The sequence below is a fragment of the Trematomus bernacchii genome, unplaced genomic scaffold, assembly GCF_902827165.1.
Source record: "Trematomus bernacchii unplaced genomic scaffold, fTreBer1.1, whole genome shotgun sequence".
Lineage (NCBI taxonomy): Eukaryota > Metazoa > Chordata > Actinopteri > Perciformes > Nototheniidae > Trematomus > Trematomus bernacchii.
Window position 1 is genome coordinate 8,756,234 of NW_022988043.1, and position 15,951 is coordinate 8,772,184.

The 15,951-nt window shown below is 40.4% G+C and overlaps 2 protein-coding genes across 2 annotated transcripts; both read left to right on the plus strand.

Moving 5' to 3' along the window:
• Positions 1–235: 235 nt before the first annotated feature.
• creb3l3l (cAMP responsive element binding protein 3-like 3 like) lies at positions 236–7,379 on the plus strand. Its single transcript, XM_034118083.1, has 10 exons — positions 236–398; positions 1,806–1,949; positions 2,117–2,510; positions 3,192–3,316; positions 3,867–3,959; positions 4,317–4,423; positions 4,820–4,888; positions 5,001–5,085; positions 5,200–5,293; positions 5,712–7,379. Exons 2-10 carry the CDS (start codon positions 1,806–1,808, stop codon positions 6,104–6,106), a joined length of 1,506 nt encoding a protein of 501 aa, XP_033973974.1. The 5' UTR covers positions 236–398; the 3' UTR covers positions 6,107–7,379.
• A 3,995-nt stretch (positions 7,380–11,374) lies between these two features.
• gadd45ga (growth arrest and DNA-damage-inducible, gamma a) lies at positions 11,375–12,987 on the plus strand. Its single transcript, XM_034118780.1, has 4 exons — positions 11,375–11,489; positions 11,604–11,705; positions 11,819–12,029; positions 12,185–12,987. Exons 1-4 carry the CDS (start codon positions 11,437–11,439, stop codon positions 12,296–12,298), a joined length of 480 nt encoding a protein of 159 aa, XP_033974671.1. The 5' UTR covers positions 11,375–11,436; the 3' UTR covers positions 12,299–12,987.
• Positions 12,988–15,951: the final 2,964 nt, after the last annotated feature.

A 15,951-nucleotide genomic window follows, 5' to 3' on the forward strand; every position in this document is an offset into this window, starting at 1 on the left:
TTTACAGCTAAATAAAGACTCTTAGCTGCATCATAATAATTATATAATATATGGATAATATTTAAGGAAAACCTTCCCCTTATTTGGCCTACTGCCATTTATGTGTATGCCTATGCCGCCATAGGCTGCAGTCTATGCCGTATTGAATGCAGAAAGCAAGACTAGCATGAGTACAGTACTTGTAGGCTGCTCTACTACACTTCCCAGAATCACCCAAGAAGCCCACGTACTCATATCCGCCTTTACGTGATGACGCAATTTTTGCCTCGTTGGAAGGTAGTTTCCGAGGAATCGCTGTGACTGTATACTACTGTGGCAGTGAAGAAACGCTGAGTGTGAAACCAAAAGACACCCGGACGCTATCACTCGAATGGTATTTGGTCTTCTGTCATCGAACGGTACGAACATTTATGTTTACATCAACTGTATTTAACGTTTTTCAGAGTGTTTAATGTCACGAAGGACCACGCCCTCTTTGTAAGATAATGACAGAATTATTGAGCTAACACTAGCTGGCTGGTGGATGTTGGCCTAAAGACATGTCCTCCTTTCCTGCAATTGGAGTACATAATGCAGTCATTTTCTTTCTTTTTTTTAATGTTTATGAATTGTATTGTTCACTGTAACGTTAACCAGCTCATATCGTATATATTTAAATGGCTATGCTGCAGGACAATGCTCTTATTTTGCAATACAACAAAGACACCATGCATCCGGACTGTATTCCCCTTTCTTTAAAGATAACATATCGGGAAGCACTGCATCATGTACAATTATTTTCCTGGAATACACTAAGTTAATACCATTACATCTTTTTGTTTTGAAACTTGATATTGTATTCTGAGATCTCGTGACAAAGGCATGTGTGGGCGGGGCTCAAAATATGATGAGATCATGATGGGAGCGTGGCAATGAAATGATGCAATATGAAACTGTTTACATGGCACTTTAGTATACGTGTTATTAACTCAGTGACGTGGACTCCTAATCTGTCACACCTTAGACACCACCTTAAAACCTGTCAAGGCTGGTGAGCTCCTTACAGTGGAAACAGTATCCACATGCAGATCAGCTTTGGGCAGACACACAAAGTACAGTGGAAGCTTCGCGTACCATCACTCTACTTTTCTGTTGTCCTGTGAATTATCATTGTAATAATATCACACATTATAAAGCAGGGTGATTTTAATAAGAGGATATTCCACTATAAAAACATTTGATTTAACACTTTGCATTACGCTCTGAATTGTTATGATTTTTCTGTATTAAATATTGGACTTCTATGTGACATTCAGTCATATTTGAGTTATGTTATAGTAATACTCCTATGATAATTAAGAATTTAGTTTACGTTAATTTAACTCAGAAATAATTGTCAAATTAATAAATAAACGAAAGATCTAAAGCACAGAAAAGCATCAACAAGCAGTTATTTTTGCAACATAAGTCTCTTAAAGAAGATGTTTTGATAAATCGACACATGGATCAATTTGCAAATATTTTTGTTCCATCCCAGACAAGGTCCAGTCTGATAATGATGCTTTTTTATTTGTGTGTGTACCCTTTATAAGTTAACACAAAAGATGCCTTCACTATTTTTGTGCAAGCAATTCTTTTTTCTCAGCATCTAGCATTTTTGTCGTGTTTACAGCAAAATACAGACTCTTATGGGATAGTGTTGGGAAAGCTCTTTTTTCTTGTACTTGTATTATAATATTAATTGTATCTAAACATTGATGCCGTTTTTAATAAATATGACTATTTATTACTAATGCTGTGGTCCATATGCTGCTGTGTTGCTACAGATGTCAGCGGTCACTGAGGAGCTTCCAGACATGGATGGAGCAGACCTGTTCGGGCTGCTGTTCCACAATGAAGGGAATGGATCTACTGAGCCCCTCTTTCCTGATGGGAATGAGATCATTGAATCCTGGCTGTCAGAGCAGAGTGTAAGACTTCATTCACATTAAACATATTAATGTTACAATTATTCCATGGTTAGATTGCCATCCAACACAATATTGAACCATATTGTTCCTCTTTGGATGACTCAAAATCTTACTACTGTGTATTTTTAAACATGTGGTGATAAAGCTAACTGTTTTTTCCCCCACAGATACTGACAGGAATGGACACTGAAGACTTTCTGTCCAGCTTGTTAGATGGAGAAGACAACATGGGTGCTATCGGTCCCTCTCACTCTCCCTTGGGCAGCGATAGCGGTATTTCCGATGACAGCAGCACTGTGGTTGGAAACAACAATCCTCTGGGATGCTCGAGTCCCCAGGGCAGCGACAGTGACGTGGTGCCCAGTCCCTGCTACTCCCAGGCTAGCCCCGAGCACTCGGACCCTGCCCTGGCCCCCGGAGAGCTGCAGGCAGAGAGCCCGGAGGTGCTGTCAGTCCAGGCCGATCACAGCTACTCTCTGCTGCAGAGCGATGGCAGGGACATGGACGCCCTGCAGAGTGTGAGGGCAGAGCAGCCCGATACAGATGTCTTCATTGATCTGGGTATGTTTAGATAGGATAAGATAAGAGGTACTTTATTGATCCCAAATTGGGAATTTCACGTGATTGTTTGCGTTGCAGCAGCATAAAAAACACCAAAACAAGGCATTGCACATAAGTAGAAATTAAAGAGTAGAAATAAACAATACTAGAATTTAAACATCTCAAAATTCTATTAAAACGGCATTAAAAAGTAGAAAAATATAGAGTAGGCCGTGAAGATAAAAAAATCTAGAAACTTTGACAATGAAACACTATTGAAAGGCTTTAGACACAATATAAAGCAGGATATTATTTACATTAAAAGTGTAGGGAATGGAATATTAAATTAAATATAAATGTAAAATGTACAGTGTGTCCAAAGAGAAGTTATGGAGCAGTGAGTTCTCTGCCAGCCAGAGGAGATTTGTTATACAGAGTTATTGCAGTAGGCAGGAATGTTTTCCTGTTTAGCACAGAAACAGTCTGATTCTGGCTTTATCTATAATTTGTATAGGCTTAAGTATATTAATATGTGTAACTTATACACCTAACCCGTTGATAAATCTCTACAAAACACATGTATTTAGTGCACATTCAGTGTGAGGGAAGCTGCATACATAATAGACACATGGCAGCACTGACTTGCAGAGCTGGTCAGCATGCCACATTATATTTATTTTGAATATATTTCTCTTGTGTCAGACGACTTGGTGAGTGAGGCAATGGAGGAAGATGACGAGGAGGAGGACATCACAGACGATCTGCCCTGCACTTTGTCCATAGAGGACTCCACTCAGGATTCCACTCAAGACAATGACATGGACCGGGTCAGTTACCCTTACTTTTCCTTATTTTGATGTTTTTTTAAGTGATCTTTACAAAGAAGACAGACAGTTTCAGTTTGGTGTGCATGATTTATATCTTTGAAATGATTGGTGAGCTATTTTTGGCATATTGTTAGTCGCACCTGGCGCATCAGGTTGCAGAGTCACATGTGTCACCAGCAAGTGAAATATTCGTAACCCTTCAAGCTTCATTCAAGTCCTTACTGTGTTACTGTGATGAGAATAAGACCACAAGTCAAGTAAAAGGACATTCTGATTACATTCTTTTTATCTAGTAGGTTGCCAGCTTTGCACACATTTTATCACCCAGTTGTGTTTAAAAAACAAAACTATTCTCAATATGTAGAAAAATCTATATTCATATTTTGAATATTTACAAACAAAAGTTATGAATACCAAGTCGAGCCATTTATCAATGTTAGTCAAGAAAGTATAATTTTACATTTGAAAATTGAGTCAGGTATTGTGATTTGACTCCTCCACATCTATCATTTTATACAGGTCATTCAATGTTTCTATTTTCTCCCTTTAGTTCCAGTTTAAAGAGATTGTGCTTACTGAGGAAGAGAAGCGGCTTCTGGGAAAAGAGGGAGCAACTATTCCCACGCACATGCCTCTCACAAAGGTAATTCACTCCTGTGAATGTTTTTCTACTTGAGCTAATTGGCAGCATTGCAATCTGCCCTAGATAAGAACATCTGCGACATGTTGTAAATGTTTGTTTAATTAGGAACTTCATCAAAGAACAGACTGCTGATACATTTAATAGTGTTGTTAATCTGTTTGGCAATTATAGTACAATAAAACAGTTTTGATTCTTTTATTGGACATGTAAATATTGGTCTTATATCTCCATGTAGTGGCTATTTAGTGTTTTTTTTCAGTTTGGTCCAGCTGCGACACAGCTGCTCAAGGCTGTTGAAATATACGTCGTAATCTGTCATGTCAGCATTGTGGTGAAAGCCTTCTTTGTGTGTAACAGGCAGAGGAGAGGACCTTGAAGAGGGTCAGGAGGAAGATCCGCAACAAGCAGTCTGCTCAGGAGAGCCGCAAGAAGAAGAAGGTGTATGTGGACGGACTGGAAAACAGGTGAGATGTTAGGCCTGAAGGGCTATCAATGGAAAGGAATGATACCTTTAATTGCTTCATCATAAAAATACAGACATTTTGAAACTACGTCATGTTCTGCACTTCTGCCTATAAAAATATAATTTTCATTCTAAATAGTTGCCTATTAATTTTATGTCAATCAACTAATTGATTAAACAACTCATTTTTGCATCCTGCAGTTAATAGACTTTGTTCTAATAACACAGGTAAACATACATGGGGAATATAGGTGGAGACCTTACACTGCAGAATAACTGTTCCCTGTGAATAATAGTTGTGCTGGCAGGGATTTATGAAATGTCTTTACTTTTGGTTTGTCAAATACTCTGTGTGCTTGGATAAATATACTAACTACTGAATACATTTCTACTACAGGGTTGCCATGTGTACCGCACACAACTTGGAACTGCAGAAGAAAGTCCAAATGCTTCATAAACAGAACATGTAAGAACTCTGAAATATTGCTTCGGCATTTATATGCAATACCATGTGTCTATAAAGTTCTTTCAAATCTGCTGTCGGCTGTTGGGTAAATGTGTCCTCTTTGTTCTTTCAGCTCCTTGATAGAGCAACTGAGGAAGCTGCAGTCGATGGTGAAGATGTCCACAATGAAAGCCAGCACAACCAGCACCTGTGTTATGGTAAATGCATTGATTACCTCCTTCTCTCCTGATTGCTTATCCTGTATAAAGTGTCAAGTTGTTTTTCATGCTGCAGTTTTTTCTTCTCTCACTCTCCTTGTGTTTGTCCTCCAGGTGTTCCTGCTTTCTTTCTGTCTCATCATCTTCCCGTCAGTCAATCCATTTGGAGGAAAATCAGAACAGAAGGAACTCTACACACCCTCCCTCAGTAAGTTACCTCGAAAGAAAAAACGATGTCTTTAATCATATTTCAACCTTTCCTTGTCATGTTTTTAGATGCACAGAATTTGTTGGTTTATTCATTAAGATGTAATTCAGTGTGTGCCAGCAGACTGCAGAAGAATAGAATTTTGATTTACATTGGAAATCAAGTGCATATCTGAGTCAGCATAGTAAAGAAAGGGGGAAAACAAGCAGTTTTGTGCACACTATATGCAAAGTTATGGGAGTGTATTTGTTGAAACCACAGTCTGTAAGGTGTTTTTTAATTATTATTAAGTAAATGGCTTCCATGACCACTTGCCAGTATAGTGCTGTTTAATTTCTGTTTATCAATGGCGTGCCTGTGACTTCCTGAGTTTCTTTTTGGCTCAGCTTTGCTAACCATTATTCCTTTGTTATTGCAGTCATGTCCCGGACCCTGCGCTCCCTGCCAGCAGAGAGCACAGACGCCATGTCCTTCCTCGAGCCTGAAGACGAGGAGCTCCTCTTAGTGCCCCAAGCAGAGGTGGACAACGTTAAAGCCATCTTTGCTGGAGGTCAAAAGAATCACACCCCCGACTACCAAAGGGTGGAGCAGCCTGACTCGGAAACAGGATTTAACAGCAACTCCTCGGCAGACTTCCCCGGCCCGGCTCAGGCTGCAGAGATGAAGCAGGGGCCCGCTGGAGGGGTGGGGGCCTTACAGGAAGGGTCTATCGATGCCAATGTTGCGTATGAAGTCACAGGTTCCAAGGATAACTGGATAGAGCGGAACCCCCCGTCTGTCATACTACAGCAGCACCGCTCAGATGAGATGTAGACACATAACCAGCAGAGGGAGCCATATTCCTAATGTACCAGAGGGAAGCTTACTAAATGAAAAAGGGAACAAACTAGTAATTATCAAGATAAAGGATCAGGTTGCCTGTCCCTACTTTTCCCCTCTAACAGCCTTCTCATGTACTACTGTACCTTTTAGCACTTTGTCGGGATTTTCTTGTTCTAGTGGGCAAAAAGAACTGGGGAGAGATCGCCATATTTCAGGAGTCTAAACTACCTAAAAAGTAGGACCTTGCCGCAGTAAACATGCTTACCTTGCTGGAGGCCACATGCAACTTTAGAAGCACTGAGGGCTAGCACAAAATGGTGCTAAAAATGTGTTGGCACCTCCGTAGAAAACGTTATAAAGAACTTGCAGTAGATTACTTCTAGAGAAGTATTACTTGAAGGCATTATTGTTTATCACCAACTCGAAGGGAGAGCTTGGTTTGACAACAGCAAATCTAAATATTGCTGCACATGAAGTACTCTCTCATAGTAAATTATTGTGAAAATAATTAGTGTTACAGTTTGTACTGCAAACTGTCCAGAAACATCCATTGCCTATTAGAATTTAAGCTGCTTGATTCTCATAAAGCTTGATCAAAGTGGTTGATTGACCACCGTCACGCTTAAGCCATTGCAGGACATTTGGCCATTTAGTAGACTTGTAAAGTTCTTTTAGTATTTCCCTTGTAACAAGGGTATCCATGCTGATTTAAATTTCGGAATGCTTCGTTTTATGTTGTACAGTTAAGAAAAAATTATGTTTGCAAAATATAAAACAAGACAATAAACCCCTAGACTTTGTCATTGTTAGCCAACCCCACTCTACCCCTTCAACCTTCTCTTGTTCAACTTGATGAGACAGTTCTTACCTTTCTAAACATGTCTGAAATACCTTAGCACTGTGTACACACAGTAGGGGGTTTGATATAGCTCGGTAAACCGTGTTGCAGTAAAATGTACTCAAAAATGTAATGACCTGTTTTGTCAGTGAGGCATTTTTGTGATTTCTTTGTGTACTTAAGTTTCTGTGAGTAATACAGGAAATCTAAATGGTGTTGGAACTGCTTTTTGTTATAATCGACAGTCAATGAGATTTTAAATGTTGATCGTGTTGAACAAATGCACTGACATTTGCCGTAGTCCAAGAATGAAATGTAAATATGCTTGAATAATTGTAGCTCTTCTGAACTTTTAAATTCTTTATGTATAAGACATGTCTGGACATCTATAATATTAATAAACCTTTTATATATCAGAATTACACAGATTTTGTCTTGATAACTGTTATTGACCAACAAAAAGATGAATACCTGTCTACATTAATTGTTCAACTTCAGTAGATTATTGACCACACAATATCTACTTTGTAATTAGATGAGACATTATAAGACACATTTGGCTATACCGAGTAGATACACTTACTACTCCAGTATTTACCTGAGAGGTGTGTAGATATGTTTAAAATTATGTTCTCAGATCATCATGATCTCAGAAAGTCTTCTTCAATAGCCCTACAGTTTAATTTAAGCAAGCTTTTCCCAGACAAAGTAGTGCTCAGCTGTTTCTAATATACCCTGTGTTGGGGATTTTCACAGCCAGCCTGGGATCTCCCCCATCTTTTTGCTTTGAAAACACTTAAAGTCACAACATTCCAACTGGATTAATGTAATAATTTTTTATTAATACCATATAACTAAATGTCCCTATATTAATAACAAAGGAATATTTTTCTATGTGAGGCATTTTCAAGTCTTAGCCTATTCATTAAATGATATCACTATCACTCAAACATTTGTATTTATTTTTGTATTCCCCTTTTCACATGCACCATGTCTGGCAAACCGTTTTTGTCTGACTTTAGAAGCAACCTCAGCTGTCGGGGAATGACAACAAATAGAGGAATGGTTGTGACTCACAAGTGTGAGGTTGTAATCATGAGTCATGAGCTCATTGAACATGTTGAGACTAGTGGAGAAGTATTGAAATGTAAGGGAAAGGTCACTCTCTGAAAGCCCAGCAGGTGGCAATGTCAGTCCAGATGTGTGACACGGAGGCTCTGCTTCATGGAGGACAGCAGCAACATAGATGGTGTTGGTGAGGTTAAAGGTCATCCTTTTATCATGTACCCTTAATTTGCATTCTTAGAAATGTCGGAGTGGTAAATAAGCTGACTCATTTACCAAGAAACGTGTAAAGTAAACAACTTCAACAGAGTAGAACATTCTGTAATAGGGGCTCACTGTCTAGTCCTGATAATGTGTGGTATTGATGTCTATTAACTATTAACTAAATTACTGAAGCCTACACTTAAATTAGGTTGACACTATAGGAGACGTAATTTTCACTTTAAGACAGCCACGCGGCGTGTCAACATGCATGGCATCTGTCTGAAAAGCGAGTGATGTTGAATGTAAACACAGTCTCTGATAAGATAAACTGGCCTGAAAACACTACTGGCTACGGCACGTGGCGCTTTTCGGGAGGGGCCCACGCGCATCTGTCGGGCATCTGCCGCAGGAAACTGAAAGGAGTGGGGTAATAAAGAGTGTGGGGCACACGCAATAGGCACGCACACAAACACATGACATCCCCCCCAGCCTCATAAAGGATCGGGGGCAGGTGGAGGACGTAAGCATTGTTGTAACACAAAGTCTCCTTTTCTCTCCGTGGAGAAACGACACGCGTCGAGTCAGACTGGCAATTAAAGCTTCCTTTTCAAGGGGCGAACAAAGTGGCGTGTGCCGGCCACAAGCTGTTTGGTCACTCCTCCAAAAACACTCCATCGAGACATCTTGACCTATCTGGGTCAGGACAATTCTGTAATTCCCGGGTTGATAGAGTGCACCACACAGTGCAGGTGCAGCAGCATCAACAAGCGTTTATTAAGGGAAAGGCTAGACTTCAGGGAAAGTTTGGACGGGCTATTTATAACCCAGCAGTGATTCCCCGAGTTGGGAAAGTCCTTAAAAGATTATTCCAGAGTTTATGATGGATGCATTTCACATCCGATGCCCCTTTCACCTACTTTCGTTCACTATTTTCACTATTCAATTACACTGTCACCTGTATTCTGATATTGGTCTGCTTTGCCCACTGTTTTTATAACTGCAATAATTTGGTAGCTACAACGTTTATATAACCCAAAACACAAGGCAGCTTCCTGGTATTCAGTGATGAAGTGGTAAACAACACGTGGAATACATTTATGAAACTATGACTTTCATAATCATAATAAAAAACAATCCCCTTATACCAGGGCTCTCCAACACGTCGATCGCGAGCTACCGGTAGCTCGCGGGCAGCTTTTCAGTAGCTCGCCGCTCGATTATCGATTATAGCGTAGTAAGGTTGCTTATTGATTTTTCGGCCGCGGCTGGACAATAACGTTTTTTTATTTTAGAATTTTTTTCTGTCACACGAATATCAAATGGTCGGTGACGCAGAGATCAAGGAACAGACGTGACAGCAGCACAGCGACAACACACACGGAGCAGTCTGCTTTCTCCACCAGCACCAGTCCAGAACCAACAGCAGAATGACCCGCTCTGAATCAGGCCCTGTCGCTGCGCCTCAGAGACACACAGGGAGGGATTTGTGTTTTTTGAAAAACACTCGTTATCGTCATGTCAGGTTTTTGGTGGATTTAATCAAGTCTTGGATTGCAGAGTATGAATGTCCTCTTGCTATTTTCAGTTGATAAATACTTGTGTAAAGTTTGTGAAGGCAGGAGGAAAGCTTCCGCGATCACCGTCTCCTCTCCGTTCCTCCAAACCCCGCCCCCTCCCTGAAAATAATGAGTGACAGGCTGATAGTGACCCGATAGAAACTTTATTATTCACTTAATCACTGATTGAGATATGATGAAGCTAACTTAATCTCATACATTCATGGGATTTATGTAACAGTAAGACAGAGAATGTAAGTGTGCACCCACATGCAGTATTTTTGTTTTTATAATGCTATTGTAAATACTCCTGCTGTTTTCAGACTCAAGTCCTGTGTGTGATGCCACATTCAAGACATTCAGTGTCTTTTTTTTAACAGAAGACCGTAGCTAGAAGCTGCAGCTAGACTGCAGAAGTATTAGTTTTTTGTTTTTGAGGATGGAACCATTTTCACACACAGATATAGGGAGGCTAGACCTATACAATTGATTTATTATGGTTTATAATTTAATGTCAAGACGAAGAAGAAGAAGAAAAAGATGGCTGAACAACTGTTCAGTGTCAATCCTGTGGAGATCTCCAAAATAATGTTCAGCTTAAGTCTCAGCAAAACTCACAACATTTCTGGAGCCTTGTAGACCCAGAAAACTATAAGAACATTCACCAAGCAGCACTGAAAATGTCTGCTTTATTTGGTTCTGTTCTACATACCTTTGTGAAGCAGCTTTTTCTGACATGAATGAAATCTAAATACAGAACAAGACCGACTGATGAACATTTAAATGACTCTATTAAGTGAACCTAAGTGGGTCCAGCATACACCTCTATGGTGGACTGCATGCAGTGCCATTCATCTCACTAACAAAAGAGTGAAATGCTTGTAAGGTGGTGATTAAGGACACTTATGTGAATGTTCAGTGATGTACTTATTATGTGGGCCATAATAATATGTGAGAAATCTTTGTTTTCTTGGACCTTATTTTTGATAAGCTTTAGGTATTGCAATTTCACACGTGTACAAAAGTATAGCTTAATTCAACTGATGAGGGCTATGTGAATAAATGTAAGCGATGTGATGCAAGTAGCTCTTGGCCACTTTCATTTTTTGAAAGTAGCTCTCAGATGAAGAAAGGTTGGAGACCCCTGCCTTATACAAATGAAAAATAATTGGATGCTAGAAGAAAACACTTTATTCTTCAAATACGTGATGAAATATGAATGCAGTATACATGTTGATCATAGTCATGCCACAATACTTGAATAATGTGTTATGTGATTTGTTGACCAATTTAAGCCACAGGGAGTTCAAGCTTTATTGTGTCACTATCTGTCTCTTAAAGTCCACCGTAAACAGGACTTTAAGTTTTTGTTCACTGTGGTGATGTTGACAAGGCAAGCAGGAATCGGTGGTGGGTGGGGGGCATTTCTAGAAAGATTGTAATCTTGCCCCACGTGGGGTTATCAACAAGCTCCGCGTAACTGCCCGGGGATTTTTGCTTTCCTAACCGGCTGCTCTGAGCCAATGGTAGGAGGCATGAGCGGAAGAGACCGCCCCTTGCCGAGAAACTACGCTGCTCTGCTATAAAGCCACCCACAGCCTGTGTCGAACTCAGAATAACACGAGCTATCTTTTCACTTACGAACTTGGATTATAACTATGACTCTGGAAGAGATCCGCGGACAAGAGAACACAATGGAAAGCGCAGATAGGTAAATATTTTACACATGGATACGACATTATTTCAGTTGCTGGGTTAATGGTTTTAATAGCTGTTTTCTAAAATGTGGCCGGTGTTCTGATGGTGTATGTTTTTCTTTGTCAAGGGTGCAAAGTGCAGGCGCAGCACTGGAAGAGCTGCTGGTCGCTGCAAAGAAGCAGGACTACCTGACTGTTGGAGTTTACGAGTCTGCTAAAATCATGAATGTGTAAGTATTGCAATCCGTGAAATGTTTAACTGCGATTGTCTTTTCTACATTTCTTTTTTTAAGCTTACGCATGAAAGAATGTTTTCTAACCAGCTTCCTTGTCTTCTCCACAGTGATCCAGACAGCGTGGCATTCTGCGTCCTTGCCACCGATGAGGAGTACGAGTGTGACATTGCTTTGCAGATCCACTTCACCCTCATCCAGGCTTTCTGCTTTGACAACGACATCAACGTTGTGCGCGTGAATGACATCGAGCGCCTGGCTGACCTCGTGAGCACAGACGAAACCGGGGAGCCCAAGGACGCGCACTGCATTCTTGTCACGGTACGTTCCCGGGTGCACCCACTCAGCCTGCAGACAGTGAATCATGCATGCTTCACTCCTCTGTCTGGAGATTATTTACACGCTGCCAAGTCACTGCACGCATGCTTATGTCTGTCTCATGTCTGACTCTAAATATCTATTTTTTTATATTTCAGAGCCCCAGTGCAAACCCATGGAAGGACCCTGCTCTGGACAAGCTGAGTCTGTTCTGTGAGGAGAGTCGCAGTGTCTACGACTGGGTGCCCACCATCACTCTCCCAGAGCGCTGAAGTGACTTTCCACTAACAATGCTTCACATGATGATGAAGATTATGAAAAGAAAGTGAAGGAGCTGAGCCTCAATTGGGGGTCTCAAGCCTTTCTGCCTCACATGTCTGGATTAAGAGGCTGTGGCTGTAACCCCTCTGCAAGAGCACAACCTTCCAGTGCATCCTGGGTTGGCATGTTGGCTCTGGATGACCCTGAGGAAGGGCTCAAGTTCAGGGGTCAAGTGTGGACTGGCTAAGGTGAATGTGGAGTGGACAGACAGTTTGATGACACTGAGGAGGATATGGAATGTACCTTGTAGTGCATGACTATATGACCCAGTTGCTGCCCTAGATAAAAGGGAGTGGGGAACTGAGCGGTGGAGGTCACAAAGACTTTGCAAGAAGTGGACTTGTGAAAGTGCAGATGCTGGACTGAAACTGGACTGAAGGGGAACAGGAAAGATTCTGGTTCTGGTTCTGAAGAAGGCGTCTGAAAATGTTTAAGTGGACTATACTTTTATTTTTCCAGCACAGCTATAAGGAAGTTCTTGGAATAAGCAGACTTGCCTGCGAATCCTGATTTAAGCTGTGTCTGAACCTGTGACACATTTTCATGGACTATTATTCTTACTTAAATATGCAGACAAATATGCAATATTGTTCAAATTGTACTCTTTTTCATGTTTTGTGAATAAACATTTGTAATGAAACTCTCTTGTCAGAAAAGTTTTTTCTCCTTTGCATTAGGTTTTTGGCACTCGCCAAACCTTTGGTTAGCTACTGTAAGATGCAGCAGAGTGTGAGAAGTTACAAAATACTGCACATTTATAGAAGTATCAGGAAGTGTTGCATGACATCAGTAACCTAGTAAAAGCGAAGAAGGAAAGAGTGAAAATGTGGGTGGCTGATGGTAAGTCAGAGAGATTAAATGGAGAGATACAGGTGAATAGATAGATTACAACATAATGATGCTTGTGACATGTGCCCTTTCCTGGCAGTGACCTTAAACTGCACGTAGAGCAGCTGCCTTATACAACAGCTTGCACAATCGCTGCAGCCAGAGTGTAACCGAGGCTGGGGGGCCTTCAGGAGAAAGCTTTCTTTTGTTTTCTGTGCAACTGAGGTTAGAGATGTTTGTGTGTCAGTTTAGTTATGGTTTTGTGCATCCAAGTGGAAATGTGGGACTATATGATGAAAACAATCTCATTGTTTAGTGTTGCTAAAACTTTAAATATCAGAGATTCACAGTAAAAAATCTACAATATTGCACACACTGGGATTTCATGACATTCAGGTGGATAAATCCTGCTATGACTTATACAATTCATTCAAACCATTAGGCAACATGCATAGGGAAAGTTATGCTTTCTGTTTTCCTATTGACACTTGCACACATAACCACGTGCAATCGCACACTAGAAAATGGACTGAAATTGAAACTGTAGCAGAATGAGGGTCAGCGAGATCATCAGTGGTAGGTAAGGGGAAGTGTGTGAGCGCTGCGGTTGCCTCGGAGCTGAGGCTGACGGTAAAAGGCGGCCCACATCAAAGAGATAGACTTCTGAGGAACTCAACTCACTTTTTCTTGGCAGCCCTTCGGCCTGCAGCCAATTGCTGGTCATACTTTGCATGTGTGCACGTATCAACACACAGGTACACATGCATGCTCACAAACACACACACACACACACACACACACGCAAAGGAGGCAGTCTTTCCCTGCTTAGCCTGTTTACAGATAATTGCTCATTGTTCTAAGAACAGAGGAAGCTTTACTCAGACACAATTACAAAAAAACTATTGAAAGGAAGCAATAAAGGGACTTTCCTTGTGTGCTAATATGTGCACTGGTAGGCAAATGGGAGACCTAGGTAAATTACTATAAACCAAAACTGGTCATTTTCCTACATGCACAGTCAAAACTGTAACTAGATTGGGAATAACCTTATGAGTACTAAAGACCAATGTGTCTTGTGTTGACTATTTGTCTGTGGGTTGGGACACCTTTCTAATGTTCAGAAACAACAATGGAATTAAAATACAACTTTTGTATTTATCTAGCATGTTTCCAAAAGCACCCAAGATATTCCTGGATTTCTGTCTATACAGGTCAGTGTTTTTTCAGGCAGCCTTTCTTTGTTTTCTGCCATGACAAAAAGCATACAAATAACAAAAGCAGTGGCAATCTTGACCTGTTTTCCCTGAAAAAAAGCAATATGTAATGCCCTATAAGACCCATTTTCTATAGAATATAAATGTTGACTATTTTAATATATTCACCAAATAAAAATAAATGTTGCTGGCTATGTGTATGGTAGTTACATTTAAGGACGATTTTAATTGTTGACTAAATCCTTGACCTACTTTGGATAAAACATTGATAGTCTTTGCGATGGATCAGATTCTTCTTTGTGCTCTCTAAAACCTTGTTTGTCCATCTCTGTATCACTCAGGCCGTTCATCTGATATTTAAAACCTCAGTTTTGTCACAGACACCAACTCAAGCAAGCCATATGCAAGCCATAAAAACAACAACATGCCTGTTTTTGTATGCAATGTTCCGTTTGGTGACAGGTGTATGTGGGTCAGTATAGAACAACAACAAAGAATTCAGCCGAATGTAAAAGTGTTCCCTGCTGCTGCTGCTGCTGCTGCTATTTATATGGAGTTATCAAACATCTTTTCCCCGTGTTGGCTCTGGTGCCAAAGCCTGGAGCAACAGTCCAGACTGTCGAGACAGCCGCCTGTCTGCGAGGTCTGAGCCAGGAGAGATCCAGAGCTATGGTAGACTGAAAGGGAGGGAGCAGACAGATGTGTGAGAATCATTAGTACTTTCAACTGTGGATCAAAAAAATGGTAAACATAAATCAGCAGTTAACTACTGAATGCTATCCAGACTGTTCTGTTTTGTTTTTTCTCATTGGAAGTGGTGATAACCACTTTCCACAATGATACAATTGACTTCCATCAACTAAAAAAACACTGTAAAAATTGGGTAACAGTTCTGAGACGAAAACATGGATTGCATCCAAACCAACCAACATGTGTTTCGACCCATCAATCTCAAGGTAGCCATGCCTTTAGCATTCTCTGCTTTACAATCTATTTTATTCTAAAAATAAACATATGTACAAAATAAACATCATGCAGAATCGAAGAAGCTTGAGACCAGTTATTGACACCATAAACCCATTAGGAAGATGTTTACTGAGGTAAAGTGAGAAGTTGACATTTTCCCCTAAAGACTCATATATGTACAATCAGGCTTTTTTTGTGCAAATGGAGTTGCCACCTTTTATATGTCTGCTTAAACCATACAACAATTCTAAGAAAGACATGATTAACAGGCCATTATGTGCATCATTATTTATTAGCTGGGACATGCTTTCTTCTGGAAACGACAAGATTCCAGGTGCTTGCTAAGACACATCAGAGTGGTATCAAACTTCTCATCAACCTCTCAGAAAGAATGTGAATACGCTTTTTTCCCCCAATGCATGGCTATTCCTAATGTGTATTTCAGAGCCAAATTAGTTAGAGATTAAAAAAGTCCAACAATGAATCTTACAGACAAAACTGTTTTCAACTGAGCACTGCTTTCATCCCATTCGAAATCAGTTAGTTTTTTCTCACTAGGATTTTCAAGTTTATTTTCAAAAAGTTAACCAAAAGTC

Coding starts and splice junctions, on each gene's coding strand:
- creb3l3l (XM_034118083.1), top strand. CDS start 1,806: ATGTCAGCGGTCACTGAGGAGCTTCCAGACATGGATGGAGCAGACCTG. Junction 3,317..3,866: donor AAGACAATGACATGGACCGG/GTCAGTTACCCT, acceptor TTCTCCCTTTAG/TTCCAGTTTAAAGAGATTGT. Junction 5,086..5,199: donor CAACCAGCACCTGTGTTATG/GTAAATGCATTG, acceptor TTTGTCCTCCAG/GTGTTCCTGCTTTCTTTCTG.
- gadd45ga (XM_034118780.1), top strand. CDS start 11,437: ATGACTCTGGAAGAGATCCGCGGACAAGAGAACACAATGGAAAGCGCA. Junction 11,490..11,603: donor ACAATGGAAAGCGCAGATAG/GTAAATATTTTA, acceptor TTCTTTGTCAAG/GGTGCAAAGTGCAGGCGCAG. Junction 11,706..11,818: donor TCTGCTAAAATCATGAATGT/GTAAGTATTGCA, acceptor TCTTCTCCACAG/TGATCCAGACAGCGTGGCAT.